The sequence below is a fragment of the Tachyglossus aculeatus genome, chromosome 12 (genome assembly GCF_015852505.1).
Source record: "Tachyglossus aculeatus isolate mTacAcu1 chromosome 12, mTacAcu1.pri, whole genome shotgun sequence".
NCBI lineage: Eukaryota > Metazoa > Chordata > Mammalia > Monotremata > Tachyglossidae > Tachyglossus > Tachyglossus aculeatus.
Genome location: NC_052077.1, coordinates 28,837,512 through 28,856,139, shown reverse-complemented (window position 1 = coordinate 28,856,139; position 18,628 = coordinate 28,837,512). Strand labels below are relative to the sequence as shown.

At 39.9% G+C, this 18,628-nt stretch overlaps 1 protein-coding gene across 3 annotated transcripts in view; it reads left to right on the top strand.

Moving 5' to 3' along the window:
* FSTL5 (follistatin like 5) overlaps nucleotides 1-18,628 on the top strand; it is a 580,307-nt gene that overhangs the window by 156,188 nt on the left and 405,491 nt on the right. For all 3 annotated transcript variants that reach the window (XM_038755340.1, XM_038755338.1, XM_038755339.1), the window contains exon 4: nucleotides 5,402-5,650. In XM_038755340.1, coding sequence (XP_038611268.1) covers nucleotides 5,402-5,650 — 249 coding nt within the window. The remainder of the gene's footprint in view (nucleotides 1-5,401; nucleotides 5,651-18,628) is intronic.

The window sequence follows — 18,628 nt, the reverse complement described above, 5'->3', positions numbered from 1 at the left end:
ATGGAGGTTTCCAGGAGGAAAATTCTACATGTCGGTCTCTGCCTATCCATTGCTAAGTTTAACTGAGGGAGGCAGCCCAGACTGCCTAAAATGAAGGGGGGTTGCATAACTCCCTCTTTTTCTGTAAAACCTGTCACTCCTATGGCCAGATCACCTTCGCTGCCTGCCCAGTGGAAAAAGCCTGAGATTGGGAGTCAGAACACTTGGGTTCTGGTCCTGTTTCTGTCACTCGCCTGCTGTGTGATCTTGGGCAATTCACTTAATTTCTCTGGGCCTCAGCTGACTCCGCTATGAAATTAAAATAAAATGTCTTTCCTCCCTCCCTCTTTGATTCTGAGCTCCGTTGAGGGAATGTGTCTGTTTATTGTTATATTGTACTCTCCCAAGCGCTCAGTGCAATGCTTTGCACACAGTAAGCACTCAATAAATATGATTGAATGATATGATTGAGAAGCAGCATGGCTCAGTGGAAACAGCCCGGGCTTTGGAGTCAAATCCTAGCTCGGCCAATTGTCAGCTGTGTGACTTTGGGCAAGTCACTTAACTTCTCTGTGTGGCAGTAACCTCATCCGTAAAATGGGGACTAAGACTGTGAGCCCCGTGGGACAACCTGATCACTTTGCAACCTCCCCAGTGCTTAGAACAGTGCTTTCCACATAGTAAGCACTTAATAAATGCCATCATTATTATTATTATTGAGTGAATGAACTGAGATAAGGATGGTGTCGTATTTGATTATCTTGTATCTACCCCATTGCTTGGAATGCAGCAAGTGCTTAAATAAATATGATTATTTTGGTATTAGCATTATTATCACCATCACAATCATTATTATCATTAGTCTTATGAACTCACTTCAAGGTTCTTGCTACCATCCATGCTCAGACTATTTCTTTAACCCAGGTTCCATCCTTGGGTCCCATCAAAGGGAAGGTCCTGGGGAGCTATAGTTTTAGTTTTTCAACCATTGCCTTGGCACCTCTTCTAAACCACTTGGCTTTTACTTCCAGAAATGCAATCTTTAAAAAATTAAGTAATCAAAACCCATGCAGTATTGCGACATTCATTAATACGACATATTAAGTCATTTACCTTTGACTTTAACATCCTTTAAGAATCAGCTAAGGTCTCCTCTAAAAGTAGTATTTAGCATGGTTTTACCATTCCAGAATGTGAGGGATCACCTAATCCAGCAAGCAATGGGTTCATAGCTTCAGAGAAAAAGTCCCAGGACTTCGTGGAATTATATACACTGATTCAAAACCTACCAGTCCACGGTTCTAAATCCAGAGGGTGCTTGTTTCTGGGTATTGACTGACTGCCTGACTAAGCCATTCAGGTTACATAATTACATTACCCCTTAAAGAAGACTTCAATAAAGAATGTGGAATAAAGCAGGAGTTGCTTCAGAACCCGACTCTTAACACAAGTTATGTGTGAGGTGACCCTTTTCACCCAATGCTCCATTCCTACAATTTTTAGCAATTATTTCAAACCTTGAATGCCTTCAGAAAGAACCTGACAATTACGAAGAGAAGGTGAAGCATAGCAAGTTGTGGGGAAAAAATTAATCACTCCAGACATAAAGTTCAGGAGAAACCAGACCAAAGTGCTTTTTTGAGATATTGTGAAAAAATAAGGTCATAGAAGAAGCAATGGTATGAACTTATAAGCAATTCTAGGAGGAAACTAGCTGAAACATGAAACTTACCAAGATGGAAGTGGCACACACCAATCTGAGAAAGAATCACAATAAATTTTGGCCTAAATCTCTGTTATAAAGTAGATGTCGGGAGCCTTTTTTATCAAGAGAATTTCCCATGGTATTTTGATTGGCTGTTGGGTAGCACAAAGTTAATCACTGTAAGAGCAAAATTAAACAATGCCAAATTCTAGGTATTCCAGCTAAATAACTGCATGACTCTTTGGTGCTCTGTAATTCTAGCTTTCCTGTAGATCCTTGTAGTCTTAAATTCTTGTCAAGTGCATGTATTCTTCCCAGCCCTCTCTGTAATATTTTATTTTGAGGCAATTATTATTATTATTATTTTGCATTTCATGACAAATTTGCAATTTTGCAAAGGTCACTCTTTTTGACCTGAATGATTGCAAACTACTCTATTAGACTGTTTATTCTTTACGGACAGGAATTACCCCTGTTTTACTCTCCCAAGCACTTAGTGCACACTATTGGTGTGCAATAAATGGTGCTGATCGATTGACTGAAAATAATGGTCACATGCTGCGTGAGCAAATTTTGGTCCATGTCCTTGAAAGGCAGGCACCCAGTGAATTGGGTCTGATGTGCAGCCCCCTTTTCACTCTCTTTACCATAGAGTCTAATAAAATACACTCAGTCTTCTCAGACTTTGATGGCAGGGGACAGTTCAAATAAATACTCCAATACCTGCTGAAGATTGATGACTGTATGAATCGTTCAAAACTTTTAATGATTGGGATGTGTGTTTCCTGCTGCTACTGGTTGAAATCAAGCAAAGCACAGCTGGTAGAACTAGAGATTTCCTGGTAGACTAACACTGAAACGTAATCAACAACTTGGATATAGTCCGCACATCCACCTTCTCAATAGGATACTCAGTTTTGTTATCTTTATAAATACTGATTAGAAATGAATAAGAGCTGTGAATTAGAACAGCCGTTGTTGGGTAGGGACCGTCTCTATATGTTGCCGACTTGTACTTCCCCAGCACTTAGTACAGTGCTCTGCACACAGTAAGCGCTCAATAAATATGATTGAATGAATGAGTGAAACTCTTCCCTCCCTCCAGCTTGTTAGATGTCCGCACGTCATAGAGGAACTTTGTAAAACTTTGAAACTCTTTTAAAAAAATATGACAAAGAAAAGAGAAATTCTACGCATTGTCAGGAAGTCAGTCAATAGCATCAATTGAAATCCAATATCTCCCTCATGACACTGCAGCCAAACTGTTTTACTGGATGCATGTTTAAGTGATTGAGGTTTACAATTTCATTAAGCCATTTGGTCAGGGATCAGTAGTTAATGAACTATCTGAGTATCTGTTGCTTGATCTTTATGCTTCACAACTGCACTGATCTCAGAGTGTGGATTGCAGATCTAAGTCTCCCCCTTTTAGACTGTGAGCCCACTGTTGGGTAGGGACTGTCTCTATATGTTGCCAATTTGTACTTCCCAAGCGCTTAGTACAGTGCTCTGCACATAGATAGCGCTCAATAAATACAATTGATGATGATGATGATGATTTAAGTATATAACCGGAGATCCACTCTTCATAAAATGTTTTGAGAGATATTTGTGCCTTTGGGTTGGTAAACCTGTTCTGTGTTCACTGGAGGCAGGAAAAGTTTCATGATGATCAGTAATATTGGTATGAAAACACATAGTCATAAAAGACCTAATTAATGCAGATTGCCCTACAGTTATTTTGCGTTTATGTCTTGGCTTTCTGTGTCTTTTAATGGTTTTGTTGTTTGCAACTATGGACAGCTAACTATGGAAACATTGCAGTGATCTGAAAGTACAGTGATGCAACTGCAAACGAATGGGATCTTTAATAGATGAGAAAACTTGGTGGAAAATATGTAATTTTTATGCAAGCTAAATTATACAAGGACATTGGATGCTGATTGCAATTCATTTTGAGTATAATGTGACTGAATGAAGTAAAAGTATACCTTGACACGATAATCAGATTAAATTGATTAAATCTCAGGCTGAACTGTGGTTTAGCATTAGTCATGGATAATTACTGTCAGAAAGAACATGTTCTATCCATTCATTTACATAATATGTACACTCTTTTAGATCTCAAATGAATTAATTACATTTTGTTTAATTGTGATGAAGCTTCGTGCAAATGTACGGATTCTTACTTGTGTAAAACAGGCCATTAACTTTTAGAAAATGGCCCATTTTCCAATACAACCATCTTTAACTGAATTGCCAGTTTAAGAGAACAGGTTGACATGTAGAAGTCTGAAGTTCTGGGTTTTAAGTTCTATTTTCTATAACTCTTCCAATGAAATAAAAATACAGGAGGCATCAGCTGTTCTGCACGCGTTTAGCGGACGCTTGGGTATGAAAAAGATATTCTACATTTTGGGAAGTTCTCGTGTTTCTACTCTCTCCCCCCTCCATATATGCCAGACCATCACTTTCTCCACCTTTGACACCTTAGTAAAGTCTTATCTCCTCCAAGAGGCCTTCCCCAACTAAGTCTTCCGTTCCTCAGCTCTCTCTCCCCTCTGCATCATCTGCACACTTGGATTTGCTCACTTTGGGCATTTAATTTAAAAAAAAATAATAATAATAATAATGGTATTTGTTAAGCACTTACTGTGTGCCAAGTACTGTTCTAAGCGCTGGGGGGGATACAAGGTGATCCAGGTTGACCCACGGGGGGCTCACAGTCTTAATCCCCATTTTACAGATGAGGGAATTGAGGCCCAGAGAATAATAATGATGGCATTTGTCAAGTGCTTACTATGTGCAAAGCACTGTTCTAAGCATGGGAGTGGGATACAATGTGAACAGGTTGTCCCGCGTGGGGTTCACAGTCTTAATCCCCATTTTACAGATGAGGTAACTGAGGCACAGAGAAGTTAAGTGACTTTCCCAAGGTCACACAGCAGACAGAGAAGTTAAGTGACTTGCCCAAGGTCACACAGCTGACAGGTGGTGGAGCCGGAATTAGAACCCATGACCTCTGACTCCCAAGCCCGGTCTCTTTCCATTGAGCCACGCTGCTTCTCCATTTGATATAGTACAGTGCTCTGCACAAAGTAAGCGCTCAATAAATATGATTGATTGATTGATTGATTGATTCACCCCACCCTCAGCTTCACAGCACTTATGGACGTGTCTGTAAATAATTTATATTAATGTCTGTTTCCCCTTTTAAGCTCACTGTGGGCAGGGGACATGTCTACCAACTCAGTTGTATTGTGCTCTCCCAAGTGCTTAGTACAGTACTCTGCATACAGTAAGAGCTCAATGTTCACAATGAAGACTGCTTCTTCAAGGGTAAGTGAGCAGTTCACGAAAGACTGAGTTTATTCCATTTCCAAGGACCGCGATTGACATAACATGTAAAACTTTTGTCTGATCGTACCTGGAAATACTGAAATATCTTATCCACTTATAGAATGTCCATTTGTTATTAGATGTTTCACCCTCCAGTAAGGGACATTATCCCAATATGTGGAATTCAAATCATGTGCTAATTCTTCCTAGTTTCTGCCCGTGTTTCCTATATCCCAAAGCATTGGAAACAAATACTGAAAATACTGAAAAGAAATAATCTGACTGACTGATTCTCCTAGGATGAAATTTCCATTTTGATTCACGGCTGTATGCCATTTGAGTCCATGCTCAATCTGCTTTTTCTTTCCCTTTCCACAGGATACCTGGGTCAGGATGGTCCTCTTGCATCTTGTGAAAATAAATATTGTGGATTGGGAAGGCTCTGTGCCATAAACAGAGAGACGGGGCAAGCCGAGTGTGTGTGCATGGAACACTGCAAGCCACACTACAAGCCCGTGTGTGGCTCGGATGGAGAATTTTACGAAAACCACTGCGAAGTGCACAGAGCCGCCTGCCTGAAAAAAGAAAAGGTCACCATTGTTCACAATGAAGACTGCTTCTTCAAGGGTAAGTGAGCAGTTCACGAAAGACTCAGCTTATTCCATTTTCAAGGACCGCGATTGACATAACATGTAAAACTTTTGTCTGATCGTACCTGGAAATACTGAAATATCCACTTATAGATTGTCCATTTGTTATTAGATGTGTTACCCTCCAGTAAGGGACATTATCCCAATATGTGGAATCCATATCATGTACTAATTCTTCCTAGTTTCTGCCTGTGTTTCCTATATCCCAAAGCACTGGAAACAAATACTGAAAAGAAATACTGTAAAATGAAATGGTTAGAGTACCTACATGATATATTGTGCGGCAATTTCGTTTCAATAACAATGCTGTAGAAATGACTAGCTGGTGGTCAATGCGTGCCTCGTGAATTAAGTGTATTCTGTTGCACTGCACAATACGGTCTCCGCATGATAGCTGTTGACTTGATACGCGGGTTGGTCTATTGTAACAAAATCCACGTGGAGTAAAGCCCCAATGGTGATTATACCAAGTCCTGTTCAAGTGACACCTTGCTCCTTTTGTGGGTTTGTTTGGTTTACATTGTTCAAAATATGTGCAAATCTCTGTAACAACTAGGGCTAGCTTTAATATGAACCTCAACTGGGAAAACTGTAGAGGTCCCTATTGAAAGCATGAAAGGGTGCGACACGATAGTGAAACATAAATACAATGTTCAGTATATTTTGGAAAGTATTGTGTGCTTTTTTTAACCAGTGGACATAACCATCTGAGATTTTCAGGGGAAAACTGCTTTTCAATTATTTTCAGAACGTGAATAAGTCATTAAATGTCTCCCCGTAGGGTTTTAGAATAAGTGCGGGATGTAGAAACAGTATTTTCAAAATTAGTCCATTTAAAAGAACCATTTTTTTCTGAAGCAGGAAGAAGTAAAATGATGCATAAGAGCTTTTCAAAATCGAGAGATACAGTACTCTGTATTCATTTTAGTTATTAGAAGACTATTGTCACTGCAGAAGTTAAAATTATGGGAATAATTCCAGCTCTTTAGTGCCATAAATAAATGGAAAAGGTGCACATGAAAACTACTTTATGCAGAGAACAGCAGCTATTTTTATTTTGAAAATTAGATCATAATTTAGTTGTCTGAGGAGGATGAATGTTACTTCATTTTACCTCACTGCTTACCTATTTTCTATAATTTAGTAGAACTATTTGATTTGCAGTTTTCTAACAGTAAGCAGTGCTCAGCGTTTGAGGGTTTTATATTTGTGTAATAGAAACTAAACTGTTCTACCGATATTGAGGAATTACCGATTATATAGCTAATTATCTCCTTTTCCAAATTTGCTGCTGGAGGAATTCTTATTTTGTGAAATGTACCAAAAGTTTCAAAGTAGGAGAATAAAAGACAAAGTAAAGTTTTGTTGTTGCCTAGGTTAAGTTTATAGCAATATTTGGACAATGCGCATTTTAGTTTCAAAAATAACATTTGAGTTCATTGAGCAAAAACACTTGCTAGATCAGATACTTTAAGCTCACTGTGGCCAGGGAACATTTATACTTTCCCAAGCACTTAATACAGTGCTCTGCAAACAATAAAATGCCCAATAAATGCCACTGATGATCAAATATCTTATCCACTTGATTGTCCCTTGGCATTAGATGTTTTACCCTCCAGGAAGGGACATTATCCCAATACGTGGAATTCATATCATGTTCTAAGTCTTCCTCGTTTCTACCTGTGTTTCTTGTACCCCAAACCATTGGAAACAAATATCAAAACCCAATAACAGACTTGTCATATTGTTCTGAAACAGTACATATTTTTCAGTCGTGCTTACCACCTTAAAAAAAAGCTATTCTTTCAATAGCAGGCTATCTTATTCAAATCAACTTTAATTAAATAATAATAATTATAATGGCATTTATTAAGCCCTTACTATGTGCAAAACACTGATCTAAGCACTGTGGAGGTTACAAGGTGATCAGGTTGTCCCACAGGGAGGCTCAGAGTCTTAATCCCCATTTTACAAATGAGGTAACTGAGGCACAGAGAAGTTAAGTGACTTGCCCTTAGTCACACAGCTGACAATTGGTGGAGCGGGATTTGAACCCATGACCTCTGACTCCAAAGCCTGTGCTCTGTCCACTGGGCCACACTGCTTCTCTAGTTAAATATCAGTGAATCAGTTACCGAGTGCTTACTGGGTGTAGAGTCCTATACCAAGCTTGCAATCTGCATCATCTCAAGTCACTTCACTCTCAACTTTCCAACATATCGTTTTTCTTGTCCCCTCACAAACAAGTACTAGAAAAGAGAGTAGGAGTCTAGGATAGTGGTGCAAAAAGAGAAAAAATGTTTTAAAAAGGTCATTCTTTCATTTTGTCCAAGTATTTTTGCTTAACTACCTCTCATATTCTTCCATGTCTACTGAGCGTCTACTGAGCATGGCTCAGTGGAAAGAGCCCGGGCTTTAGAGTCAGAGGTCATGGATTTGAATCCCGACTCTGCCAGTTGTCAACTGTGTGACGTTGGGCAAGTCACTTAACTTCTCTGTGTCTCAGTTCCCTCATCTGTAAAAGGGGGATTAAGATGATGAGCCCCACGTGGGACAACCTGATAACCTTGCAACCTCCCCAGCACTTAGAACAGTGGCGAGTCACTTCACTTCTCTGGGCCTCAGTCTCCTTATCTTCAAAGGGGGATTGAGACTATGAGCCCAACATAATAATAATAATAATGCTATTTGTTACACACTTCCTATGTGCCAAGCACTTTTCTAAGCACTGGGGTAGAGACAAGGTAATTAGGTTGTCCCACATGGAGCTCACAGTCAGAATCCCCATAATTCCCCCTCCCCATCCCCCCCACATTACCTCCTTCCCCTCCCCACAGCACCTGTATATTTGTATATATGTTTGTACGTATTTATTACTCTATTTATTTATTTATTTGTACATATTTATTCTATTTAGTTTATTTTATTTTGTTAATATGTTTTGTCTTGTTGTCTGTCTCCCGCTTCTAGACTGTGAGCCCACTGTTGGGTAGGGACCGTCTCTATATGTTGCCAACTTGTACTTCCCAAGTGCTTAGTACAGTGCTCTGCACACAGGAAGCGCTCAGTAAATACGATTGAATGAATGAATGAATGAATGCTTTGCACATGGTAAGTGCTTAATAAATGCCATTATTATTATTATTATTATTATTATTATTATTATTATTATTATTATTATTATTATTATTATTATTATACTTTGGCTGTCTCTGTAACTAGTATGAAGAGTTTCATTCCTTGATGCTTTCTCCATTAAGCCTGCCCTCACCTCCTCCAATTGCTACTGTGAACTGATGGAAGAGGAAAAACGATGCATAGGGCTGAGGTGGCAAGGAAAGAGTAGGATAATATTTATCGGCCTAAAAGCCAGAGGAAAAGAGGAGTAGCTTAGTGTTATAGAACTAATGTTAGAGAAGCAGCATGGCTCAATGGAAAGCATCCCGGGCTTTGGAGTCAGAGGTCATGGGCTCAAATCCTGGCTTTGCCAATTGTCAGCTGTGTGACTTTGGGCAAGTCACTTAACTTCCCTGGACCTCAGTTCCCTCATCTGTAAAATGGGTATTAAGACTGTGAGCCCCCTGTGGGACAACCTGATCACCTTGTACCCTCCCCAGCGCTTAGAACAGTGCTTTGCAAATAGTAAGCGCTTAATAAATGCCATTATTATTATTATCATCATCATTAACTAGAGAAATGAAGGGACCTTGAGAAGCAGCATGACCTATTGGAAAGACCCATGTGCTTGAGAGTTGGAGGACCTGTTTTCTTATCCTGGCTTACACCACCTACCTTCTTTGTGACCTTAGACAAGTCACTTAACTTCTCTGTGCTTCAGTTCCCTCATCTTCAAAATGAAGAGTGAATACCTGCCCTCCCTACTACTTAGATTGTGAGCCCCATGTCAGACTTGATTATTTGTATCTATCCTAGTACTTAGTGCAGTGCTTGTTGCATAAACAAGTACTTAACACCACAATCATTATTATTATTATTATTTTTAGATCATCTTATCCATTCCTCCTACCTTAAATAATGGATTAACAAAACAATCCAGGACAAATGGTCATCTTTTTTTCTTAAAGGTCTGCAAGGATGGCGATTCCTTGAACTCCCATTAAGGTCCAGTACAGTGCTTTTTAGAACTCTTCTTGAGACCCAAATTTGCAGATTTTCAAATCAGCTTCCCATTTATGACTGTTAATTTTCATCTCTTGAACGTTCATATTCAGAAAATCAATCTTTTATTTGTCCCCTTGATCCCCCTTACATTTTCAACTATGAAGTACCTCCGCATGTTTGGATACAGGAAATGCTTTCCAGTATTATTGAAACAACTTAAGGGAACAAAGCTCAATTTGAATACTATTCTTTAGTGATGTGGGCACAATGAATTAGTCATTTTCCAAAGTGCATCATGATAAAATCGCTCTAATATGTCACTTTTCGTATTTCCTCTATTAGGAAATAACTGAGAAAGCAGAGGATGGAATATAGCAACATCTGTGCTTCTTTGGCATGATGTTCTTTGTGATGATAGGATAATCTGTAGCATCCAACGTCCATATAATTCCCGGACATTCATTTTCTGTATCTGATAGACTTGCACTGTCATTTTTCTAAGGATTTTCTAACTGTTAACGAGTCATATCTTTAGTTTATAACAAGCCAATTTCTTCTAACCCTGACATAAGGTCAGGCTACACCACACAGCATAATTTACTTACTTGAGGGTTAGATTTAGGCCTGAGAAGAAATTGAACATATAACTTAAGTCAAATGAATAGGAAATTAAACCCTTTTATGAGGAAGCCAATTGAATGGAAACACTCTTGCCGTTTATGGAGTAGAGAATAAAACTGTCATAAAAGCAAATGTTCTGTGCATTTAAATGTGCATTGAAAACAATAACAACTTGGGAAATGTAGTTGTTGAAGCAATGTGGGTATTATTGGAATGAAACCTAGCAGAGTTTCTGATTCTTCTGTGTGATAGAAAATTGATGTCATATGCCGTCGTCTTCCTTTTGACTAAATTTTTTGGAGTTGCATGAAAGAAATGTGGTAAGATTCTTGCCAATGACTGAAATGGTTTGCTAGTTTGAATATGTGGGTAGAAAAATATCATTTAAGGTGGGAAGTCAAAGTTGGGAGTCAGATTATTTTGTATCAGAACAGTTAGTCTTTTTTAAGCTAGAGAAAAATAATAAATTGGGTCACTGATGTCCCATCTTTGGTTTAACTGTATTCTTTAGGAACAAATGGGTTGTACTAAGATTTGGTGAAACTAGCTGAAATAGGTTCACCTTGACCCAGCTTAGAAAATGTTAAAAACAAGCCACGAACACAAGCCCAAAATTTTAAAGGTCTGTAAGTGTCAAATTGTGTTGCATTTTCCATTTTTCCCACTTCTATTACTAATTCAAAATGTGCAGTCGCTTCCTTGGTGACCCACAGTAAGAGAGTTAAGCCTTAGAACCAGAGCCTGGTATAGATATTTAGTAAAAGAAAGTCTTTTTTTTATTTTATCTTTTACTTTTATCTTTTTATTTTTATATATTTATAAAACAACTACTAACAAATACTAGCAGTGCATTTCATAGTTTTGAATTATGAGTATTCCAAATCAAAAGAAATCAAAAGAATGAAATCTTAGAAAATATACCAAATAAGTTTAGCTATTATTGAGGAATAGCAATAATTGTTGCCTTTGGCCTACCAATCCAAAATTAAGAGTCCAGTGGAACTGAATGAATTCTCCCATCCCTCTAGATTGCATGATTGGGATGTTACTTACTTCTTTTGGGGGCCGAGGATATTACTTAAACTAATCTAACTGTTGGTGGTAGTTATTAAAAAATTAGAACATACAGACTGATGGAAAGTATAAACTAGTGGAGAGAGCACCAGCCTGGGGGTCAAGTGGCTTGGGTTCTAATCCTGTTTTTACCACTTTTTTTGTGTAATGCTGTTTGTTTAAACCTTACTGTGTGCCAGGCACTGTACTGAACACTGTACCAATCAGGTTGGATACTGTCCCTGTCCCACCTGGGGCTCACAGTCTTATTCCCCACTTTATTCATTCATTCATTCATCAATTGTATTTATTGAGCACTTACTGTGTGCAGAGCACTGTACTAAGCGCTTGGGAAGTACAAGTTGGCAACATATAGAGATGGTCCCTACCCAACAACGGGCTCACAGTTTAGAAGGGGGAGACAGACAACAAAACAAAATATATTAACAAAATAAAAATAAAATAAAAAATGAAATAAAATACAGATCAGGTCATTGGGACACAGAGGAGTTCAGGGACTTGAGCAAAGTTACCAATTAGCCCACTGTTGGGTAGGGACCGTCTCTATATGTTGCCAACTTGTACTTCCCAAGCGCTTAGTACAGTGATCTGCACACGGTAAGTGCTCAATAAATATGACTGACTGACTGACTGACTGAATGAATCAGGCAAGTGACAGAGTCAGAATTAGAACCCAGGACTCTCAGGTCTATGCTCTTTCCATTAGGCCACAGAGGTTCCCACCTGTCTTCTGTGTGGCCCTATAATAATGATGGTATTTTTTAAGCGCTTACTATGTGCAAAGCACTGTTCTAAGTGCTGGAGCAAGTCACTTAGCTTTACTGTGCCTCAGTTTCATCATCTGTAAAACAGGGATTTAAATTCTGCTCTTTCCTAGTTAGACTTTGAACCCCACTTGGACAGAGACTGTGTCCAGCCTGATTATCTTCTATTCAGCCCAGAACTTAGTACACTGCTTAGAGCTTTGTAAAAGTTTAACAGGTACCCTTTAAAGAAAATCAAGGCGTGATTTCAGTCTGCACCAGGGAAGTCACACTCACTATCAAAGGTTTACACTGGCAACACAGAACTAAATATCATCACAGAATTCCGTTATCTAGGCAGCATATTGACCAAATATAGATCTGCCCACTCTTCAAAAACTCTCAATGGGTATCTAGTCCTCTCCACATCAATCACAAAATCCTGGCCATTGGCTTTAAAGACATTCACTCGGTTTTCTCCTTATGTATCTTTTCTTCTTCCACTACAGTCCAACTCATACTCTTTGTTCCTCTTATGCTAACCTACTCACTGTGTCTCACTCTTTTCTCTTCCCCTTGTCTCTCCTTGCTCATAACCTTCGTGACTTAGTAGCAAGAGCACAGGCTTGGGAGCAGAGGTTCTGGGTTCTAATCCCAACCCTGCCACTTATCAGCTGCGTGACTCTGGGCAAGTCGCTTAACTTCTCTGTGCCTCCGTTCCCTCATCTGTAATATAGGGATTAAGACTGTGGGCCCCCATGGGACAATCTGATTACCCCAATAATAAGAATAAGAATAATGACATTTATTAAGTGCTTACTATGTGCAAAGCACTGTTCTAAGTGCTGGGGAGGTTACAAGGTGATCAGGTTGTCCCACGGGGGCTCACAGTCTTAAGCCCCATTTTACAGATGAGGTAACTGAGGCATGGATAAGTGAAGTGACTTCCCCAAAGTCACACAGTTGACAAGCGGTGGAGCCGGGATTAGAACCCATGACCTCTGACGCCAAAGCCCAGGCTCTTTCCACTGAGCCATTCACCCCAATGCTTAGAACAGTGCATGGCACATAGTAAGTGCTTAACAAATACCGTCATTATTATAATTATTAAATCTTCCCATTCACATCAGCTATTCCAAAGCCCTTCCCATTTTTAAAGCCCGTCTGAAATACCAGCTCCTTTGGTAGACCTTCACTAGTTAATTAATTCATTCATTCATTCATTTGGTTCATTCAATATATTTATTAAGTGCTTACTGTGTGCAAAGCACTGCGCTAAGCGCTTTGTCAAGAAAATGCAACGATAAATGGTGACAATCCCTGCCCAAAACGAGTTCTCTCACCAGGTTACATCTCCCCAGCTACTACCTCATCACTTCTGTACATACCGACTTACACCCACAATTATTCACTCTCACCTACATATCAACTTTTTCTGATTCCTTCTCCTGTAAATTATTTTAGCATCCGTTTCTGTCCCTGGATCACAATCTCCTTGGAAACAGAACTAATATCTACAGATGCCATTGCATTCGCCTGGGAGTCGAGTACAGTGTTATGCACCTAGTGGAGTCTCAGTGATTGATCAATTTTTTATCAAACTCATGGATAGGGTTTTACCATCATCTTTGAAAACTGAGAGCAATGTCCAGGGGCAGCGTCCAATCTATGGATTATGTCTTGTCTCGTCTTGTGCGGTCGAATTGTTTCCGATCCATAGAGACTCTGTGGACTCAATTCTCCCAGAACGCACCTCTCCATCTGCCATCTTCCTCTCAGTGTATCCATGGAGTTTTCTTGCTAAAAATACAGATTCTCGATTCGATTCTCTACCCTTGATTCTCTCCCATGCTGCTGCTGCCCAGCACAGGCGAATTTTGACTTGTAGCAGATTGCCTTCCACTCAATAGCCACTGCCCAAGCTAGGAATGGAGTGGGTAGGACTCTGCTTGACTCTCCCTCCCGTAGCCGAGACTGGTAGACTACTGGAAACTCTCCCGGTGTGAATCTGAGAGGGGATGGATTACGTCAGGAGTGGTTAAACTGGGGCTTGTGGGCTGCTTGCACCTCTTCATCCCTTGTAAAACAGTTTGCCAATCTGTTTAATTGTTTAATATTTGGTGGCCATCTCTGCAGTGGGTTGCATTTTGTTGCTGTTCTGGTCCTACTGGGAGCACATCAGCATATATGAGCCTGGGGGGGTGGCACCCATTTCCCATCCCCTAACTAATACTCCCTGCCACTGACTCTCCCTCCCGAATGCCTTTTTGCCACTCCAGTTAAAGGGATTTATTTGAATCTAAAACTCTCAGCCATGTTTCATTTTTAGTCGTGACTTTCCAGTTCAAGAAGTTTGGTTACCTCTGTCATAGATGCTATTGGCATTACTGATATCTGCGTGTCCTATACTGGCTCCTCCAAACAAGCAGTTGTAGTTCAAGGGCATTTACTTCAATATCTACTGCAGAGGTTGGCGTACGTATAGATTCATATTTTTCATATTTGACAACGGCGCAGATATGATCAAATATGGTCTGGGCAGCTGGGATTAAGTCTGTCCAAAGATGAACACGAAATACATCTGAAAAATAGAAAGGCAAAGTAAATGCAGTCTATTCAAAATGAGTAAGGAATTTACTGCAGCAAATGTCATGTGTTTAAATGGTATGCTGTCAAGTAGTTCCTTTGCCAGGGTTATTAATATTCTTTTCTACTAATATGTATTGATTTATTAATATTTTGTACCTCAGGGTAGAAAGGGTTCTATGAATTTGACAACCATCTTTTCAGCTTTTTACTTCTTCAGATTACACAGTCCCTTCAGCTTAACCAATTTAAAAAAATCCTTTGAATATCATTGCCCAGGTGGCCTACAAGGAAAACCCACTAAACTTACCCACTAAACTTACCAGATTCTCTGACTATAGTATGGGGAGAAAAAATATTATCTTGTTGAAAACACCATGCTATGGTTGTTTTCTTCTAGTTCTCAATTGGGGCCCTTTGGCATAAGGAGCTCAGTGAGATATATACCTTCAAAAATGAATAGATGCGTAAAGCATTCTCTTTTGAGATGGAAGGATACATTTTAAGCTCCTTGAGAGCAGGGATCATGTCTACTATCTCTACAGTCTCTCACAAGGGCTTAGTACAGTGATCTGCACAGTGTAAGTGCTCAATAAATACTATTGATCGAGAGCAAACAAGAGAAGAAGAAAAGTTAAAGTTCAGTCTAAAGCAAAATTTGGATGCACACAGAGCATGACAGCTTGTGCAGTACAACATTTAAAGAAAACGTAATATTAATACAGAACTCCAAGGTGCAGTACAACATTTAAAGAAAACGTAATATTAATACAGAACTCCAAGCTATTGTTTTTTTTGGAGCCCATGGGATAAAATTCCCCAAGAATTGAAAATAGGCAGATGTTGTTCCCATCTCTGTAAAGAGGGAGAAGAAAGATCCTAGTAAATACAGAGCAGCCCTCTTAACATTAATTCTGGGGGGAAACTATTAAAAAGCAGATTTCAAATTAGAATCATCAACTTCAAACTATTATCAAGACTTTGGTTCTAATGCTGGCTCCACCTCTTACTTGCCGTAGGCAAGTCATCTGTCTTTGTGCAGTTTGGTTTAGTGGATAGAACACAGGTCCAAGAGTCAGAAGTACCTGGATTGTAATCCTAGCTCTGTGCTTAGCTGCTGTGTGACCTTGGGTGAGTCACTTCACTTCCCTGTGCTTCAGTTACTCATCTGCAGTATGGAGATTGAGACTGTGAGCTCCAAGTGGGACAGGGACTGGTGTCCAACCTGACATGCTTGTATCCACTTGCATTGTATCTACTCCATCACTCAATATAGCACTTAGTAGAGTACAGTACAGTACTGGAGAAGCAGCATGGCTCAATGGAAAGAGCCCGGGCTTTGGAGTCAGAGGTCATGGGTTCAAATCCCAGCTCAGCCAATTAGCTGTGTGACTTTGGACAAGTCACTTAACTTCTCTGTGCCTAAATTCCCTCATCTGTAAAAATGGGGATTAAGACTGTGAGCCCCCCGTGGGGCAACCTGATAACCTTGTAATCTCCCCAGCGCTTAGAACAGTGCTTTGCACATAGTAAGCACTTAATAAATGCCATTATTATTGTTACAGTTGAGAAGCAGCATGGCATAAAGGATAGAGCACAGGCCTGGAAGTTAGAAGGACATGGGTTCTAATCCTCACTCTGCCACTAGTCTGCTTTGTGACCTTGGGTATATCACTTCACTTCTCTGTGCCTCAGTTACCTCATCTGTAAAATGAAGATTGAGACTGTGAGCCCCACGTGGGACAGGGACTGTGTCCAACTTGATTTGCTTGCATTCTCCCTAGAACTTAGTTCAGTGCCAAGCACACAGTAAGCGCTTAACAAATACCATCACTATTTTTTAGTATTATTATTACTTGGCACATAGTAAGAGCTTAACAACTATTATTATTATTATTAATCACCTAATCAGAAAAACACAAGACATAACATACAGCAACAAACCTAGGTAAAGAGAAAATCAGATCAAATAAACATAATGCAGTCATTTCTGCTATAATGCTCAGGTGCTTTGTGTAGAGCACGGTAGATTAGAGGAACAAAGTAATTGACATAATGTAGTACAGTGCTCTGCACACAGTAAGCGCTCATTAAATATGATTGAATGTCTGCATGTCTACATGCTTTGTTTTGTTGTCTGTCTCTCCCTTCGAGACTGTGAGTCCGTTGTTGGGTAGGGACCATCTCTATATGTTGCCGACTTGTATTTCCCAAGCGCTTAGTACAGTGCTCTGCACATAGTAAGCGCTCAATAAATGCGATGGAATGAATGAATGAATGAATGAATACGGCTGTGAATAGACCCTGAATTGGTTATGCATCTCAGTGAGGAAATGCTGCTTCAGGGACTTTTGGGTCGTGTAAAGCCCTCTTATCTGGCCTTCAGTAGCATATCGAAAGGAATCAATTGCAAACACTTAAAATTCACTGTTCATTAGAAGTCAATTCACCATGAGGTGCTATTGGCCACTGATAAGTGTCAGATAGGCATCAGAGAAATGTCAGAGAAAGGAGAGAAGTACAATAAGGCCAAAACTTGAAGTGAAACAAGCTGTATAAGCCTTTCTAGTCTTCCATAACCTTCTGGAATTTCACCTGTGATAGAAGTCATGCACTATTTCAACTCTTTTCTAGTCATCTTCCTCCTCATCCTTCATTTCCCATTGAAACGACTGCTCTCACGAAGGATTTTAGGGGAACACGGGTTTCACATTCACTCAGCTACCGATTTTACAGAGAAAAATCCTTCTCTGCACCTTCCCCGGCTGATAGAATGACAGATCATGAAGGCAATGGGATAGCAGTAGATGTCGTTAATAATAATAAAAAGAAGAAGAATGGCATTTATTTAGTGCTTACTATGTGCAAAGCACTGTTCTAAGCGCTGGGGAGGTTACAAGGTGATCAGGTTGTCCCGGGGGGATTTACAGTATTAATCCCCATTTTACAGATGAGGTAACTGAGGCACAGAGAAGTTAAGTGACTTGCCCAAAGTCACGCAGCTGACAAGTGGCAGAGCTGGGATTTGAACCCATGACCTCTGACTCCAAAGCCCGGGCTCTTTCCACTGAGCCACGCTGACTAATCTAGACTTCAGGGTTTTGATTCCACATCACAAAAAGCTCCTGCCAAGGTGAGAAGGTGTTTTGGACTATTCTACTGTTAGATAGCTGCACAACAATTAGAACAAGATTAGGGGAACAAGTCAAAGCGGGGTATCCCAAAGGCCCTAGCACAAATTATCTTCATTATCTTTACTGTTCACTAAACAAAAGAATCAAAGTCACTAAATTGGGCAGGATTATTGATATTTTGGAAGATAAAAATTAAACATGAAGTGACTTAAGCAAATTGGAGCAATGGCCCAGCAGAATGAACTTAGATGGGGAATAATAATGATGGCATTTATTATGCACAAAGCACTGTTCTAAGCACTGGGGAGGTTACAAGGTCATAACGTTGTCCCACAGGGTGCTTAGTTTTAATCCCCATTTTACAGATGAGGTAACTGAAGCCCAGAGAAGTTAAGTGACTTGCCCAAAGTAACACAGCTGACAAGTGGCGGAGCCGGGATTTGAACCCATGACCCCTGACTCCAAAGCCCAGGCTCTTTCCACTGAGCCACCCTGCTTTTCTGGAGAAGCAGCCTGATTTAGTGTAAAGAGCACAGGCCTGAGCGTCAGAGGACCTGGTTCTAATCCTGGTTCTGCCACCTGCTCACTTTGTGACCTTGGGGAATTCACTTAAGTTCTCAATTTCCTCACCTGTAAATGGGGATTCAGTTCGTATTTTCTCTCTAACTTAGACTG